This window comes from Euleptes europaea, chromosome 1, assembly GCF_029931775.1.
Source record: "Euleptes europaea isolate rEulEur1 chromosome 1, rEulEur1.hap1, whole genome shotgun sequence".
NCBI classification, from domain to species: domain Eukaryota; kingdom Metazoa; phylum Chordata; class Lepidosauria; order Squamata; family Sphaerodactylidae; genus Euleptes; species Euleptes europaea.
Window position 1 is genome coordinate 141675875 of NC_079312.1, and position 15821 is coordinate 141691695.

General features: G+C 42.2%; 1 protein-coding gene across 1 annotated transcript in view; it reads right to left on the bottom strand.

Moving 5' to 3' along the window:
• LOC130476773 (ABC-type organic anion transporter ABCA8-like) overlaps positions 1-15821 on the bottom strand; it is a 145924-nt gene that overhangs the window by 6898 nt on the left and 123205 nt on the right. Inside the window, exons 31-36 of the mRNA XM_056848765.1 lie at positions 12954-13045; positions 11679-11860; positions 10288-10363; positions 7964-8058; positions 4900-5019; positions 2486-2626 (exon numbers count right to left, since the gene is read on the bottom strand). Of these exons, the coding sequence (XP_056704743.1) occupies positions 2486-2626; positions 4900-5019; positions 7964-8058; positions 10288-10363; positions 11679-11860; positions 12954-13045 (706 nt within the window). The remainder of the gene's footprint in view (positions 1-2485; positions 2627-4899; positions 5020-7963; positions 8059-10287; positions 10364-11678; positions 11861-12953; positions 13046-15821) is intronic.

Sequence of the window (15821 nt, forward strand, 5' to 3'; positions counted from 1 at the left end):
CTGACCGCTGTCTGGAACAGGGAAATTGCTTAGGCTGTTGACAGCCCTAAGTGCCCTCTCCCCCAACAGAGCCAAGCAGTCTCCTTAGTTTACAGGGGAACTGATGGCAATGAAATGGGAAAGATGACAGCTAGAGCATAGTTAGCAGAAACCTCAGAGCGACACTGATTGAACACAGCAGAGAGCCCATATTAGAGCCTATTCTGTGAGAGTGATGGCAGCAAAAAAGGAATATTTCACCACCACCGTTGCATCTGTACATAATTGTCCAGCGAAGCTGTTCTGTGCAGCTCAGAGTTTCTTACATCATAGTCCCAGGGAATTGGACTCTGACCACATGATGGCCTGCTGTGATCAATTTGCTAATTACTTTGCAGATGAAATTGCCTAGACTGAATGGATCTGGGCAATTAGCAAATTGATCACAGCAGGCCATCATGTGATACTGGAGTGGTTGCACGCTCAGATGCTTGACTGATTTATATGGATACTATTCAGCTTGTGGCACCCAAGGATGTAGACAGGATCCTTGAAGAAGTGAGGCCTACCACTTGTGTCCTTGGCCTTTGCCTTTCCGGCTGATAAAAGCTGCCAGAGGAGGCTGGCAGAGTGGGTAAAGGGGAGAGGTAAATGCTTCCTTGAGAGCAGGAGTTGCAGTGCCAATGCACAAGGAAAAACCCCTCCCTGAGCCTTATCAAATTGGCGAACATTTGGCAGTCTCCAATCTTCGATTCTTGGGCAAGGTGCTAGAGTGAGTGGTTGCTTCTCAGCTCCAGGGGCTCTTGTAAGAGACTGGTTTGCTGGACCCATTTCAATCTGGCTTTAGGATGGGATTTGGGACAGATACTGCTTTGTTCACCTTGTTAGATGACCTCTACCAAAAACTGAGATCTCCCATTTCTGGGATAGGGTTACACTCCCCTTGAAAAGTCAGGTGCACAGGTTGGAAGTGCTGGTCAACACAGCGATCACCTTAGAAAATCAGGTGGCTGCTGTTTTTTGGAGTGCTTTTGACCAGCTTCCACAGGTATGCCAATTGCATCCATTCCTGACTCAGTCTGATCTAGCTACAGTAACCCATGCCTTAGTTACATCTACAGTAGACTATTGCAATGCACTCTACTGGGGCTATCCTGGAGGAGTGTTCAGAGGCTGCAGCTAGTTCAGAATGCTTCAGCTAGGCTGCTGGTCAGGGCCAGTTACTGCAACCCCAATATTACTGCAATTACACAGGCTTCTGATCCACTTCAAAGCCCAACTCCAGGTGTTGGTTTTGACCTGTAACACCCTACATTGCGTAGCACTGGGGTATCTTATACATTCCTCCCTGAGAACTAAGATTATAGGAAGAGAGCCTATTGACGGTCCTATCATCCAAAGAAGCTCATCTGGTGGGCGCACAAGAGAGGTACATTGGCAGCCCTACTATTATGGAACAAACTCCCCAGGGAGGTGTGCTTGGCCCCCTAATTCTCAATCTTTAGTAGGCAGTTGAAGACAGCTTTATTTACAATGGCATTTAATTAGTTTTAGCTCTTCTGGCTACTGGCAGTTTTAAATTATTGATTTTAAAGTATGGGTTTTATGTATTTCTATGCATTTTATAGTGTTTGTATTGTAAGCCACCTTGAATTCCTATAAGGTAGAATAATGAATGTTTTAAATAATGAATGTTTTAAGGAAGAGGAAGAAGAAGCCAAACTGAACAAGAATATAAAGCACAAGTTGGGGGCCTATAAGAAACGGCAGAGGAGGATAGTATGCATTATTAGGAAATTCACCCCCAACTCCATATTGCAGCCCTGCTAAACTCGAGAGCTCAGTGTGTAGTTTCCTGCTCATCTAGCACTGAACCTGGGTGGTAAAATGGAAGAGAGGAATATTAATACCTCTCCCTCTCAATGCTCAATGGGAGAGATGGGGTGGAGATGGGAGTAGAAAGAATGTGTGTCTCAGGGCATACATCCCCACCCCTCATTTCACACATACCCATTCCAGGATATTATATGATATTAAGAGTTCTGCCCCTTCAAAGCTTAAAAAATCCTTTATTTAAGACCACAGAAATGCTGTTCCTCTAGTCTTAGTTAATCATTCCAAAAACAAATCAGAGCTCTGAAAAGCATGCACTATTCTGGAGTAGCAGCATCCTCTACCATAAGCAGGCCAACTGTCTCTTATCCTGTTTTCCTCCCCACCCCACGCCCTAACTCAAATACTGCCTTCAGTATTCTGTAGCTCCTGGAAAGCAATCAGCATGTTCTGTAATTGTTGGGTCTTTTGTCTTTATTCTTTTTTTTACAAAATAATATTTTTCTGATAGAGCAGGTCACCCATAAATATGCAGAATCACCAACCTTGTCTGTAAAGTGTCCAATTCATTTATGTAGTCCTGGGACCATTAAATTTACAATTTGAAGGAATTACCCTATGTAAAATAATTCAAGAAATCTTGTAGCAAACTGTAGACAGATTTGGTAGTTACCTTTCCTGGCGAGCTGCATGTGGGAAGATCTGCAGAATCTCAGCGTTCACAAGCTCACCTTGCTCTACTCCCATTACTTTTATTTGCAGCAAATAATTTTTGCCAAATTTGCTTTTCAGATACTGAATAGAACCAAGGCATCTACAAAAAGAAAGAATCAATATGCAACACAGGGGCACAAACTGCAATTAATCATAATTTTCTTACCTTTGAAACTACTGCAGGCTCTGAGTACTTATATAATCGAACATGCCACATGATAATTATTTTATTTTTCTTGATGTTTGCTATTTGATAAGTATTCAGCTTAGGACTATCAGTTAAATAACTTTAAAGCCTTTTATGCACAGATTGTTTCCGTTTGGATATGCTGCTCTCTCAATGCACAGTGTTTGCAGTCAAATTCTCAAATCATTCTGCACAGGGGCTTTTCCCTGGAGTATTTGGGATTACTTGGAGTAAATTTCTGCATGCGCCAGTAAAAATGTGGAGCATCTGAGCCAAGGGGGGAGGGTCATCATCAATGTTGTCATTGTTATGTGGCTTGCCACCCCCTTTTTTTGATCATGCATGTGCTCTAGTGATAAATCAATCTTGCAATAGATCACAGGCAGGGAAAAGGCACTTATGCATGGCACCCCCCCTCCCTGGATTCTTCCATTTTAACTGAGTTGAGTAGCTGTGTATCCCCCCCATGTGGGGTGTTTGAAGAGGATGTTAAATGGAGACTGGAGAAATAAGCAGCCGCATAAAGTAGTTTGTGATTATTTCAGCATTCTCTCCCTAATCCTACACTCCCAAACAAAACAAAACAAAACAAAACCCTTTTCTCTCAGCCAAGGTCTGAAACTGACTAACACTTGGTGTAAAACTGACCAAATAAGCAGCTGAATGAGTCCTCTGTGATTACTTCAGCATTCTCTCCCTAGATGGGATTCGAGGGGAGGAGTTGGATGAAGGGGAAAGACAAGTGGAAGGGAGAAGCAAGAATGGGTGTGGGGAGAAAAGCCCAAATTGACAAGTATGCACAGGACCAGCTTTCAATTTTGGATTGAGGCAGACTTTAAACTTGGGCTAAAACAGCATCCATAAAACACAGGGAAAACGTGAGGGGAGAGTGAGGCGATTTCTAAAGGTTGGAGAAAATGTGCAGAATGAAAACAAAACCCCGAAGAAGTCGGAGGTGGGGGGCAACGGAAACAGCCCATGCATAAAAGGTCCAAGGCTCACATGGCTCATCTGACAATTTAACATAGATCACAAATAAGCTCCAAGAAAAGACAAAGAAATGAATAGTTACGCTTTTCAAAAACATTTCATCAGATGACGAGAGAGAAATGGTTGACTATCAAGTTCAACATGAAAGGCAGAAGCTGTTAATGAACTCTTAATGAGAAGGCCTTGTTACTGGAGGAGTAGGATCTAATCCAGTGCTGTGGGCACAGAGGCTGTACAAGGGTAAAAACTCAACTATAGTGCAAATGAAGGAAGAAATCTTTTTCATTCCATATGGTAAGAATGGTGTATGAAAAGTTTTCAAGAATGTGAGGGCATTCCACCTATCATTAGAGTAATCATATGCCCAGTTTGATCCTCTGTGCTGTGAGATTCAAGGGCACTGCCTAGCCTTGACACTGAAAACAAAGAAAAGGAATTCTGAGTGAAGAGGAAGCATGATGTATCTATATCATTTTAGTATCTAGCAAATGAAGGTCATGGAATGTGAGTGGGGTACATTTGGAACCGTCTGAGTAGTCTTCTAAGTACTTTAGTTATTAAAGACAGAACTGGGAGGTCACAGAGTAATGGTTCCCTCATCCCAATGCAGTAGAAAAACATAATCCCGGGACTTCCTCCTCATACATATTGTGCTGCATTATATAGCCTTTGACACCGTGGGCTGAAAAGTGGCCAATCTCAGGATTGAAATATCTCCTCCAGCTAATGAAGGGAAATATAATTCATCTGCTGTTATGTCTGTTCTGCTGAATGCACCTGCCCACATGTTATCCAACCTAGGCATCTGCACAGCTGCACCGAAATCTCTGAAACTGAATGAAGTCCACAGGCCTAGAGCTATTGCAGAGAATCAGGGATGTGATTCCTCTAGGGTTACCACTTCTGGGTTGGGAAATTTTTGGAGATTTTGGGGTGAAACCGATCTCTGTAATCTGGCAGTCACTTGTAATTCCAGGAGATCTCTAGGCCTCACCTGGAGGTTAGCAACCCTATGTTACCACCCTGCTTGCTGATGTAAAATTGTGCTGTTATGTTCTCCATAGGACCCTGAACTACTTTGCCTATGAGAAGCAGGAGGAACAAAATAAAGGCCTGTGAAGACTCCTTCACCTCTCATCAGCATATTATTTGCTCCTTATCCTGTTCCAGAAAATAAGATGCCCTGTGAAACCTACCTGAGCAGTCCAGACACCATGATAGCAACTCGGTCACACATCGCCTCAGCCTCTTCCATATTGTGAGTTGTCAAAATGGCTCCTTGGTCTTTGCCCTTTAGTAAAGCATGAATCACTTTCCTGCAGACAACATACAGTTTACTATGGGAAAGGAATGTTGTGGAAGACAAAATGGCCTGACCCTACCAGCTTGTTTTGAACCTGCTTTATGCAAAATGCAGCGCTAGCTATAGATGTAAGAAGAATGGAGCACTTCTTGCCCCAGACCAGTGACAATAAGGAAAAGCTATGCCAAAAACAACTATGGCAGAAGAGGCACCAGACAGAGAAGTTCCTGTTGGGAGAGACAGAAAGATGCCAAAGAAGCTACAAGAGAGGGAAGAACGTGGAAGAGGAATCTGGGTAAGAGTACTTGGGCCAGCACCTAGGGTTTCCCAATCCAGTTTGAGAAATCCCAAGGCATTTTGGAGTGACCAGAGTTTGGAGAAGGGAGCTCAGCAGGGATGTAATATAGATTCTGCCCTCCAAAGCTGCCATTTACTCTAGGGGAGTTAACCTGGGTAGAAGGGTGGCCAGCTCTGGGTAGGAAAATTCCTGAAGATTTAGGAATGGAGCCTTGGAAGGGCAGAAACTGGAGAGGAGGAAGGAGCTCAGCAAAGATGTGAGGCCATGGAGTCTACCCTTCAAAGTCGTCATTTTCTCCAGGGAAACTGATCTCTGTAGTCTCAAGATCAGTTGTAATTAAAGGAGCTCTCCAGGTTCCACCTGGAGCTTGGCAAGCCTATTCTATAGTTTTGAGATCAGTTGTAATTCCAGAAGATCTCCTGACCCCCCAACCCTTGAGGTTGGTAACTCTACATGCATCTCTTTCTCATGGAAGTTAACCAGAGACTCATCTTCTCAATCTGTAGAATATATATTTGTACCACCAAGGTTATGTTCTGAATCCTTGCTTTGGGTGTCCTTGCCTTTTGAAATTATGCAAATGGAAACCCAAGAGAGAGCCTTTTCAGTTGTGGCACCAAAACTATGGAAATCTTTCCTAGAGATATTAATTTGTCCCCTTCTATCACTGTCTTCCACCAGCAGGTAAAGGCTTCTTTGTTCCATCTAACATTCATTTAGTGATACCACATTCCTACCATTTGTTTTAATTCCTGTTTTCTGTGCTTTTACATGTGTATTTTAGCTTAGGTTTTAATTGGCTTTATGAAGTGTTTTTATAACGCTTAATTTTAACTCTTAGCCAGTCTTACTTGGCACTGATTGGGCTAAATGGCAGGATATAAATTTTGTAAATAAATAATATAATAATGATATTTTATCTGCAGCGGTCAATAAGGCACTTCTAAAATAAAACATTTGATAATTATGCTGTGTGTGTGTAAACTGCCATCAAGTCATAGCAACTAATGGCAACCCAGTACGGTTTTCAAGGCAAGAGACTAACAGAGGTGGTTTGCCATTGCCTTCCTCTCCGCAGTGACCCTTGTATTCCTTGGTAGTCTCCCATCCAAGTACTAACCAGGGCCAACCCTGCTTAACTTCTGGGGTCTGGTGAGATCAGGCTAGCTTGGGCTATCCAGGTCAGGACAATCATGCTGTAGCAACTATAAATGTGAAAGTACAGGTTTAATATCTTCTACAGTAGAAATACTGTTTTAAATGAATATACAGTTACTTTGTAAAACTGAGTTTCTGATCTCAGAATTGACATTAATTTAAGAGTTGCATCACAGAGATAGTTTTAGGCATAGTGTTGCCCAAGATTAAGTAGCCACCCAAATATCCCTACTTGCTCCTCTTCATGCCCTGCACCTGATACCATGGTCTTCACTTCTTAGTTGGGGTGTGCACTTGGTAAAGCAGAACAGAAAAAAAGTTGGAAAATACCATACCAGTACTTTTCAGCGCTTTTTGGGGGGGCCAAAAAAGAGAGGCTTTTTAAACTGTAGCTGGAAATCCTGATCCCGAAAAAGTTGAAAAAATCAGTTTTCTGGGATTATTTCAGGATCACTGGCTACAGCAGTAGAACCCCCTCCCCCAAAAAATGCGCTGGCACATTTGTACTGAGCATTAAGTTTAAATCCCCCCTCCCTTCGTCTCCATTATAGACTATGGGGAAACGTTCTGGGGCTTGGGGAAACTGTTTTTTAAGGTAGAGGCACAAAATTTTCAGCATAGGTCTCCTTACAATAACTGCCAAGTTTGGTAAAGATTGGCTCAGGGTCTAATTTTATGGGGGGGGAGCATTTTTCTCCATTATTTTCAATGGAGGATAGATGGGGGCACCCTCTTTATGGGCCCATAAAATTAGATTCCCTGACACAATCTTTATCACACTTGATGCTTCTTGTAAGAAGAGTTACCAGCATCAATGCTGAAAATTTGGTGTTTCTACCTTAAAAAACAGCCCCCGCCCCGAGCCCTGGAAAGATTCTCCATAGGGTATAATGGAGCCTAATTTTTTCAAATTCTCGAAAAAACCACAAAAAAACCATACCGGTATGAGGATTCGGGAATATTCAGGAATCCCCAAAATTTCCAGTTTCAATATACTCAAATTCAAATTCTCCTGAATTTTTTTTTTTTGCACACCCCTGCTTTTCAGTTCCTATACCCAGTCCTGACTTCCCCACACCATTTCTTGCCTCACAGTGAGCTCTGGCCCAAACGTTCTACTTCTCTCTGGTCACCTGGGCCTCAGCCACACCGATGCCTTTTCCATCATCCTCCATACTCTTGTCATGCCACTTCAGCTATCTTTTGCCTAACTAGTTCTGATAGTACAGACACTATTTCCTTTGTTCATCTTTGGTAGTTTTTGAACAACAAAAGCAAGATCACTCCATAATGCGTGGGAGATTAAAGTCACTTAATTTTATGGGAGATTTTTAGGCTACTTAGTAAATGTACCTGAGTATCTGAATTAATAGAAGTATCTGAACAACACTGAACAATTACAATTATTTATTTAGGTGCTGAAATATAAGCATAGATACGTATTTAGTGTTAATGGTCTGCGATGAACTGTCAATTTACAAAACCAGTTCTAAACACTCACCACACTTGATGTTTTCCTTTGGGATCCATTCCTGCTGTCGGTTCATCTAGTAACATCACAGTTGGATTACCCAGCACACTCAGAGCAAAGCATAACTAATATGGAGGAAAACAGATTTTATCTTTGCGAGGGAGATAGCATACTCCTGGACAGACTGTGTGTCTTTAGTGACAACCACCCAGATGAAGAGGCCCCAGAAATCTATTTTCCAAAGCATGGATGAGAACATGATAAAATATGCCAATTAGCATGCAAGAGATGTTTATAATGCATTTCATTTATAACATAACTTTCTTCCAAGGCATTCAGGATGGAGCACAGAGGGCTATCATATTTTCTCAAGAAACCTGCAATGTAGATTAGTTTGAGAGAAAATTATAATCCCAGGACCCCAATGGGTTTTGAACACTCAAATCTAATGCCAATCTTACAGCAAAGGCGTAGAATTTCAGAGATTTGTTTCCTGCCACAGTGTAATACTCTTTTACCAAATACCAACTAACCCTGGAAGTAATATCAGTGCAGTCCTGAACAGAGTTAAACCCTTCTAAGCCATTTGAGTTCCATGGAGCTGGGGGAGGGTGTAACTCTGTTTAGGATTCCAAGGTACATACTGTACTGGATGTATAATGCAAGTAAGACTTCTTGAATACTTGAAAATAAGTCCCACTCCCATTTAGACATTTTAACAGACAATATTCAATCAGAACCAGCTGCATTTGCAGTACAGGGAATATATGCTAGGGTATATGCTGTCTTCATTATACTTGGTTCCACCTCCTTTTATTCACCCCTATCAAGCCAATGAAATCTGAAGATTCATCTCAAAGTTAGCACTATGAATAGAGCCAGTGTGGTGTACAGGACAGGGGCCTAGATTTGAATCCACGTTCTGGCATGTAAGTCTGCTCGGTGACTTTGGACCAGTTACACATTCTCAGCCTAATCTAACTCCTGGATGCTTCCCTGTCAATGGAGGCCCAGGTCACAGCCATGGTCAAGGCGGCCTTCTTCCATCGCCGCTGGGCCTGGCAGTTGGAACCTTACCTCTCCCACCCTGATCTAGCTTTGGTGATCCATGCAACAGTCACCTCTAGGCTGGATTACTGCAATTTACTCTACGTAGGGCTGCCCTCAAGATTGATCTGAAGGCTCCAGCTGGTAGACAATGCTGCAGCGAGGCTCCTTACAGGGACTCACTGTGGGAACATATACAGCCAATGCTTCATCAACTGCACTGGCTCCAGCTGGAATACCAGATCAGGTTCAAGGTGCTGGTTTTGACCTTTAAAGCCGTACACGGTCAGGGACCCTTGTATCTTCAGGACTGCCTCTTCTGGTTCACCCCCCCCCCCCAAGAACATTACATTAGTCAGATAACAACTTACTGGTGGTCCCTGGCCCTAAGAATGTGCAGCTGTCCTTGATAAGAGCCAGGGCTTTTTCAGCCCTGGCTCCGGCCTGATGGAACTCCCTCTTGAGCAACATCAGGGCCCTGTGGGACCTCAAAGAGTTCCACAGGGCTTGTAAAGCGGAGTTGTTCCACCAGGCCTACAACCAAGGACAGCTGCAATGTCATCAGTGCTGCCCTCCCGCCATTTTATTTTAGTTAGGTTTATGACCTATGGGGGATTATCTGGCTGCAATAGTTTAGCGGTAACCATCTTTTTTGTCATCATCTACTGTTTTAAGATGATTATTTACAATTGTTTTTAGTGCTAGGTGTGTTTTAATGAATATTTACTGTGCCTGTAGGCTGGTTTTAATGTTGTTACCCACTCTGAGCCTGGCTTTGGCTGGGAAGGGCAGGGCAGGCTAGAAATTGAAAATAATAAACAAACAAAAATAAATAACTCACAGGGTTGTTGTGAAGATAAAATAGAGGAGAGGAACATAGTATCCTTTGGGGTCTGGTGGTAGGATTAGGTTTACCTATCCAGATAGCACACAGGAGACTCTGGAAGCTTCAGCAACAGGTTTCTTTATTGCTTCACAAATACTTGGAACTTCACAACTACACACACACAGAACTAGAACTAAGTGAGGCCCCTTCAATACAGGCTTTGATAGGAGAAACAGAAACTAGTTTGTGAGGGCTCACTTAAAGGCATACACACATATATACATCAATATATATTACAAGGAAAATCATGAAAGCTGCTCTGGCTCCCCACTGGGGAGAAAGACAGATTAGAAGGGAAATAAATAAATAATAAATAAATAAATAAATAAATACAAGGCATGAATGGTTGTAATATAGGCATAATTCAAGGACAGTTAACATTAAATACGTGGCCCACAAGTTCAACATTAATGAAACTTACTTTCCTACTTAATCCAGGAGCCAGTTTCTTGCTTGCCTTTTTCAAATGTTCTTGAAGTTCAAGAGCTTGCACAAGTCTGAAAGCAAGAACCATATATGGTTTATTCTGAAACTGATCCCTTTCACATGAGACTGGGAAAAAAAATACAGTATTCCAAAAAAACTTCAAGGATGCTTCAATAACCTTGGTTGCAAACTCCAAAGAGGGAGCCCTGTTAATCTGTTTTCACAAAAATAAAAAGGAGTCTTATGTCACCTTAAAAACTAACAGATTTATTACAGCATAAACTTTCATGGACTAGAACCCACTTCATCAGATGCTTGAAGTGTATCCATAGCTGGCTAAGGTTATACATGGTTACACAAAAAACTGTCAACAGTGACGTCAAAACGGGCATGGTGCAAGAGTACAGGCTGTAATATTTCTCTGTAAAATTCAAATGTATTCAATATGAGCATAAAGATTCACAGCCATGGTAATTAGCTATTACACATCCTCCCTAGTGTTACTAACACCTTAACACATAAGAAATGCCTCACTCAATTCATGCTATGGTCAACACTAATAAATTCAAATCCCCAAATTTCATGCTGATATCTCCCTTTCAACTTCTTCTTTGACTTAAGAACTCTGGCTTTGAAGACAGCAACAGAGTACCTTGGAAGGCTCCCACTATTTTCTAATTATTCCTATTTTTTAAGCTAGATGACTATCCAACTGAAAATGCATTATGACTAATGTTCAGATATTTTGTTTGTTTGTTTGTTTGTTTGATTTCTATCCCACCCTCCATCCCCAACTGAAGCCAGACTCACGGCAGCTAACTTCATAAAATACAACAATATAATAAGATGAAACCATAAAAACATACCTAGAATTTTAAAAATCAATTTAAATTCAACCAATTAAAAATGTAATATCTAATAACAGATGGCGTACCCTCAGAAAACAGGCCACGTCAAGCCTGGTAATGCAGCCAGGGCCCCCTAATTCAATCCAGGATAGCACCAAAGAAGGAGGGGTGGATAGGGATGCCAGATTCAATGGAATTGTTGCTGTCCTCAACTATAGGCCTGGCGGAATATCTCTGTTTTGCAGAATTCTTTCAAATCCCACAGGACCCTGGTCTCACTGGAAAGAGAATTCCAGCAGCCTGGGGCCAGGGCCAAAAAAGCCCTGGCCCTAGTTGAGAACAGCTGGATACTCTTAGGGCCAGGGACCACTAATATGTAAGAACCGCTATTGATCGCCCCTCCCACCTCCCTAAATGTCAAAATTCACAATAACTGGCTTTCCTAATCCTAATCCATAAATCTGGAAAGTAGATTTTATTCTCGGCATCCCATAACTCTCTCGTGAATCATATAAGCAGGACCTTTCACGCCTCATACTTATCAATGGCAATTGCAGCAGCATCTTTCCTTATCCCTTTCACAGCTGCATAAATCTCCAGATGTTCTCGCACAGTCAAGTTGGACCAAAGGGCATTCTCCTGAGGACAGTAGCCAAGAAAACCTGTAGCATTTTCTTCTGTTGCAAGTGATGTAATCACACTGGCCTTTTTTATTAGCACCTGTTCAAAACATCTGGGGTTATGATCTTCTTTGAACTTGTTCACCATAAATGCAACTTTTAACATTTCAAAGACTGCAAGGGGGGACGACGACATGTGATGAACCAAGTATGGGACAATTAATGGGGAGAATTTGTAACAGTGCCGTATAGGCCTAGTGAAATGAGAAGGACTAGGCTAACACCTTTGTGATGTACAAGGAAGCAATCAGCATGCCAACTGCTAAGGTAAGGAGCAATTGTGCAGGTTAATTTCACAAAAAATATTACTAAATTCAGTATTTCGAACTTTGCTAATAAAAATAATCTTTGTTGATTAACCATGCAATCCTGGAGGGGGTGGTCGAAAGCCCATAGGAACTGGCGTAACCTCACGCCAGTGTCAGTTCCCCTTTGCACTGTGATAAGGGGCACTTATGTGGTGCGGGGGCACTTACGCCAGCCCCAGAGAGCGACGCAGCAGTGCGGCGCTGGGATAGCGGCACAGCCTCCCCACTGGCGTTGTTCTGGCGGAGCTCACCATGATTTGGGAGGCGTTCCTCAAGATGGAGCTGCCTTTAGGCAGCTTCCTCACCCCTTTTGCCCTGGGAATGCCCTCTCACACTGCGGTGTTGCTATGCCAGCTATTTTGCTGATGTAGCCCCACTAAAGGCAATGGGACTATTTTCCAATTTCCTATTTTTAAATGGAGTTTTTCACCTTTATTCCAGCTGGGAAGCCTCTGTGGAGGCAGCACGCCTGCGCTGCTCCTGGCTGCCGCATTTCTCTCACCCCCTTAGGAATGGGCTGCCCATCTTACTCTGTGACTACTTTTCTATTTACATAATTCATTTTGGTTGGATAGGGGCTGACAAGTATCAGACCTTTTGGGAAAAGAGCCATTCTTGAAAAGGGGTGTGGGGGAAAAAATGGGAAGGATTTGGCAGATGTCAGGAGACAGGCTATAGACTGAGAGTGAATAGATCCCTACACAGGTTAAAATGTGTTTGGGGTGCTTGGAAAATATACGCTATGTCAGAATGAGTGACACAAAGACTGAAGAATAATTATCACAAATATTACTTTCATTTGTATTATAAAGAGGCGAATGATACCTGTCCAGCAGTCAGTTCTGCGTCTCCTGTAATCATATTGATTGTTGTAGTTTTACCAGCCCCATTGGGCCCCAATAGCCCCAAAACTTCTCCTAGAAAAAAACATATATGCATTTTTGAAGTAAGAATTGCAGTATGCTAGACTATTTCTTTTTCATTTTGGATTGTCTCATCATAGGGTTAGGAAAACTTGAGGGCAGCAGGAAAAGAGGAAGACCCAAGAAGAGATAGATTGACTCAATAAAGGAAGCCACAGCCTTCAATTTGCAAGATCTGAGCAAGGCTGTCAAAGACAGGACATTTTGGAGGACTTTCATTCATAGGGTCGCCATGAATCGGAAGCGACTTGACGGCACTTAACACACACACACACACACACACACACAGACTATTTCTATGCCACCTTTCTACCCAAATAAATTCTTCAAGGTGGCAAACATCAAACATTAAAACATTTCAACATTAAAAAAACATTTAAAATAAAGTCTATATACAATAATTCAATAAAAATGTATAAACACATAATATTAAAACCAATTATTGATGTATGCCAAACTGAACAAAACTGAACCATGAAGCATAATATAACAAAATAAAAATACATAAAGTGCATTAAAGTTTCAATATAGTAAGAGGAAAGGAATACAAAAAATGCAGGGATATATAAAAAGGTATGAAAATTATACAATAAATTGAACAGTCTGAGCTTGCCAGACATTATTCCACAAAGTTCAGTTCAACTTGGTTGCTGGCTTTTGAATTTGTACCCTTGTTCTAATTCATTTCACTGTTATCATGGAATAAGAGTTATGCATCATACATCAACATGTGCACACTCGACCCATATCTAGGATCTTCAAGTACATCTACTAAAAAGGGTGATCAAGATACTAACAGAGAAGAAGGCAGTTCATTTATCAAGAGAACAATTTACTATAACAGATTTTGCAGGGAAGTGAGGAAATTAAATGGTTTTACTCTGTAACAGAAAAAGAACAAAATAACACTCATTGAACCTACTCCTTCAGCGCATTCCTGAACCATCTCCCGTGCAACCCTATGAAAGGTTGAATGGGTTTTCTCGCGAAGGGAAAGGTTTCGGCCTGGGGGGGGGAGCAAAACCTCCTTTGGAGGCAGCGCAGCTGTGCTGAAACCAGTACAGCCATTCCTCTCAGGAATGCGCTGTTGGGAGCCAATCAAATGACTAATATTTAGCAAGAAGGAATGTTGCAACCATTAGGCATACACACTGCAGCTCTCCTCCCAATTTGTGAATGCATGTAAAGTTTGCAGCGAGGGTGTGGGATTGGAGACCTGAAGGAAGGAAGATGGGATATAGCAGGGGAAGGAAAACAGAGGTTGCAAGTGACTGTGGGCTCATCTACATTAGACGTGCGATGCAGGCCTGGTCAATAGTCCCCTTCCGTGCACTGAGAAGGTGGCATGCAGCACAGAAAAGGTGCCAGGACTCTTTTCCAGGGACATTTTTTCCTCTCAGTCTGCCCCTGGATGCTTTGGATGTGGCACTCTGTTTAAGAATTGGCAATCGTGACACAACACTAATGTATGAATCAGCAATCTAAGGCATTGGATCGGCTGATACTGAAGAGTCCAGATACAAATTTAGCAATATTTACTTAATAGCCCACAGGCCACATTGCTAGCCCAAATAAAAAACAGGTTACCTACCTGTTACTGTTGTTCATTAACTGCTCATCTATGTATAGGGTTGCCAACTGCCAGGTAGTGGCGGCACGAGGGCTCAAATACAAAACCACACTGGAACTGAACAGAAATCATGTATTATGCTGAACAGCATTACCTCATGCAAAAACAATACAGAAAAGAAACATGCTCAGCACAGGCATTCAAAATAAACAATCAATGTAACATAAACCAAGGAAGCAAAGACGCAAACGGGGCAAAATGCTCCCAAAGTTCTCAGTTGCAATCAAAAGTAAGCGGGAAAATCCCGTTATCAAGGTCCAAGTCTCAAGTCCTAAAGGTCCGTGGTAACAAAGGAAGAAACAAGGGAGAACGTGTGGCTAGTCGTTGGTGCACGTTTCAAAGGCTTTCTTCAGCTCCAAAGATTATAAGGCAACTGTGGCTTTTAATCCAAAATTTGATGTAAGCCAGTTGTCCCGAAGACCGTCAGCTGCGAAGTAAGGAATGAATAATAAAGTTCTTGGAGCTGAAGAAAGCCTTTGAAATGTGCACCAACGACTAGCCACACGTTCTCCCTTGTTTCTTTCTTTGTTACTACGGACCTTTAGGACTTGAGACTTGGACCTTGATAACGGGATTTTCCTGCTTACTTTTGATTGCAACTGAGAACTTTGGGAGCATTTAGCCCCGTTTGCGTCTTTGCTTCCTTGGTTTATGTTACATTGATTGTTTATTTTGAATGCCTGTGCTGAGCATGTTTCTTTTCTGTATTGTTTTTGCATGAGGTAATGCTGTTCAGCATAATACATGATTTCTGTTCAGTTCCAGTGTGGTTTTGTATTTGAGCCCTCGTGCCGCCATTTTCTTTAACGTAGTTAAATACGGCACAGGTGTATCCGTTATTGTAACTGCCAGGTAGTAGCAGGAGACCTCCTGCTAATTCAACTGATCTCCAGATCACCTGGAGAAAATGGCCATTGAACTCTATGGCACTGAAGTCCCTCCTGTCCCCAAACCCAACCCTCCTCAGGCTCCACCCCAAAAACCTCCTGCCGGTGGTGAAGAGGGACCTGGCAACCCTAGCTATGTATTCATATTTATGGGCGACGTAGATGGATTTGTCAAAGTCCTGCCCTTTCCTAACAATCTCCTTAAAACCTGATTGGAATGTTCATTGAGCTGCTAACAGCCAATCAAGGTCTA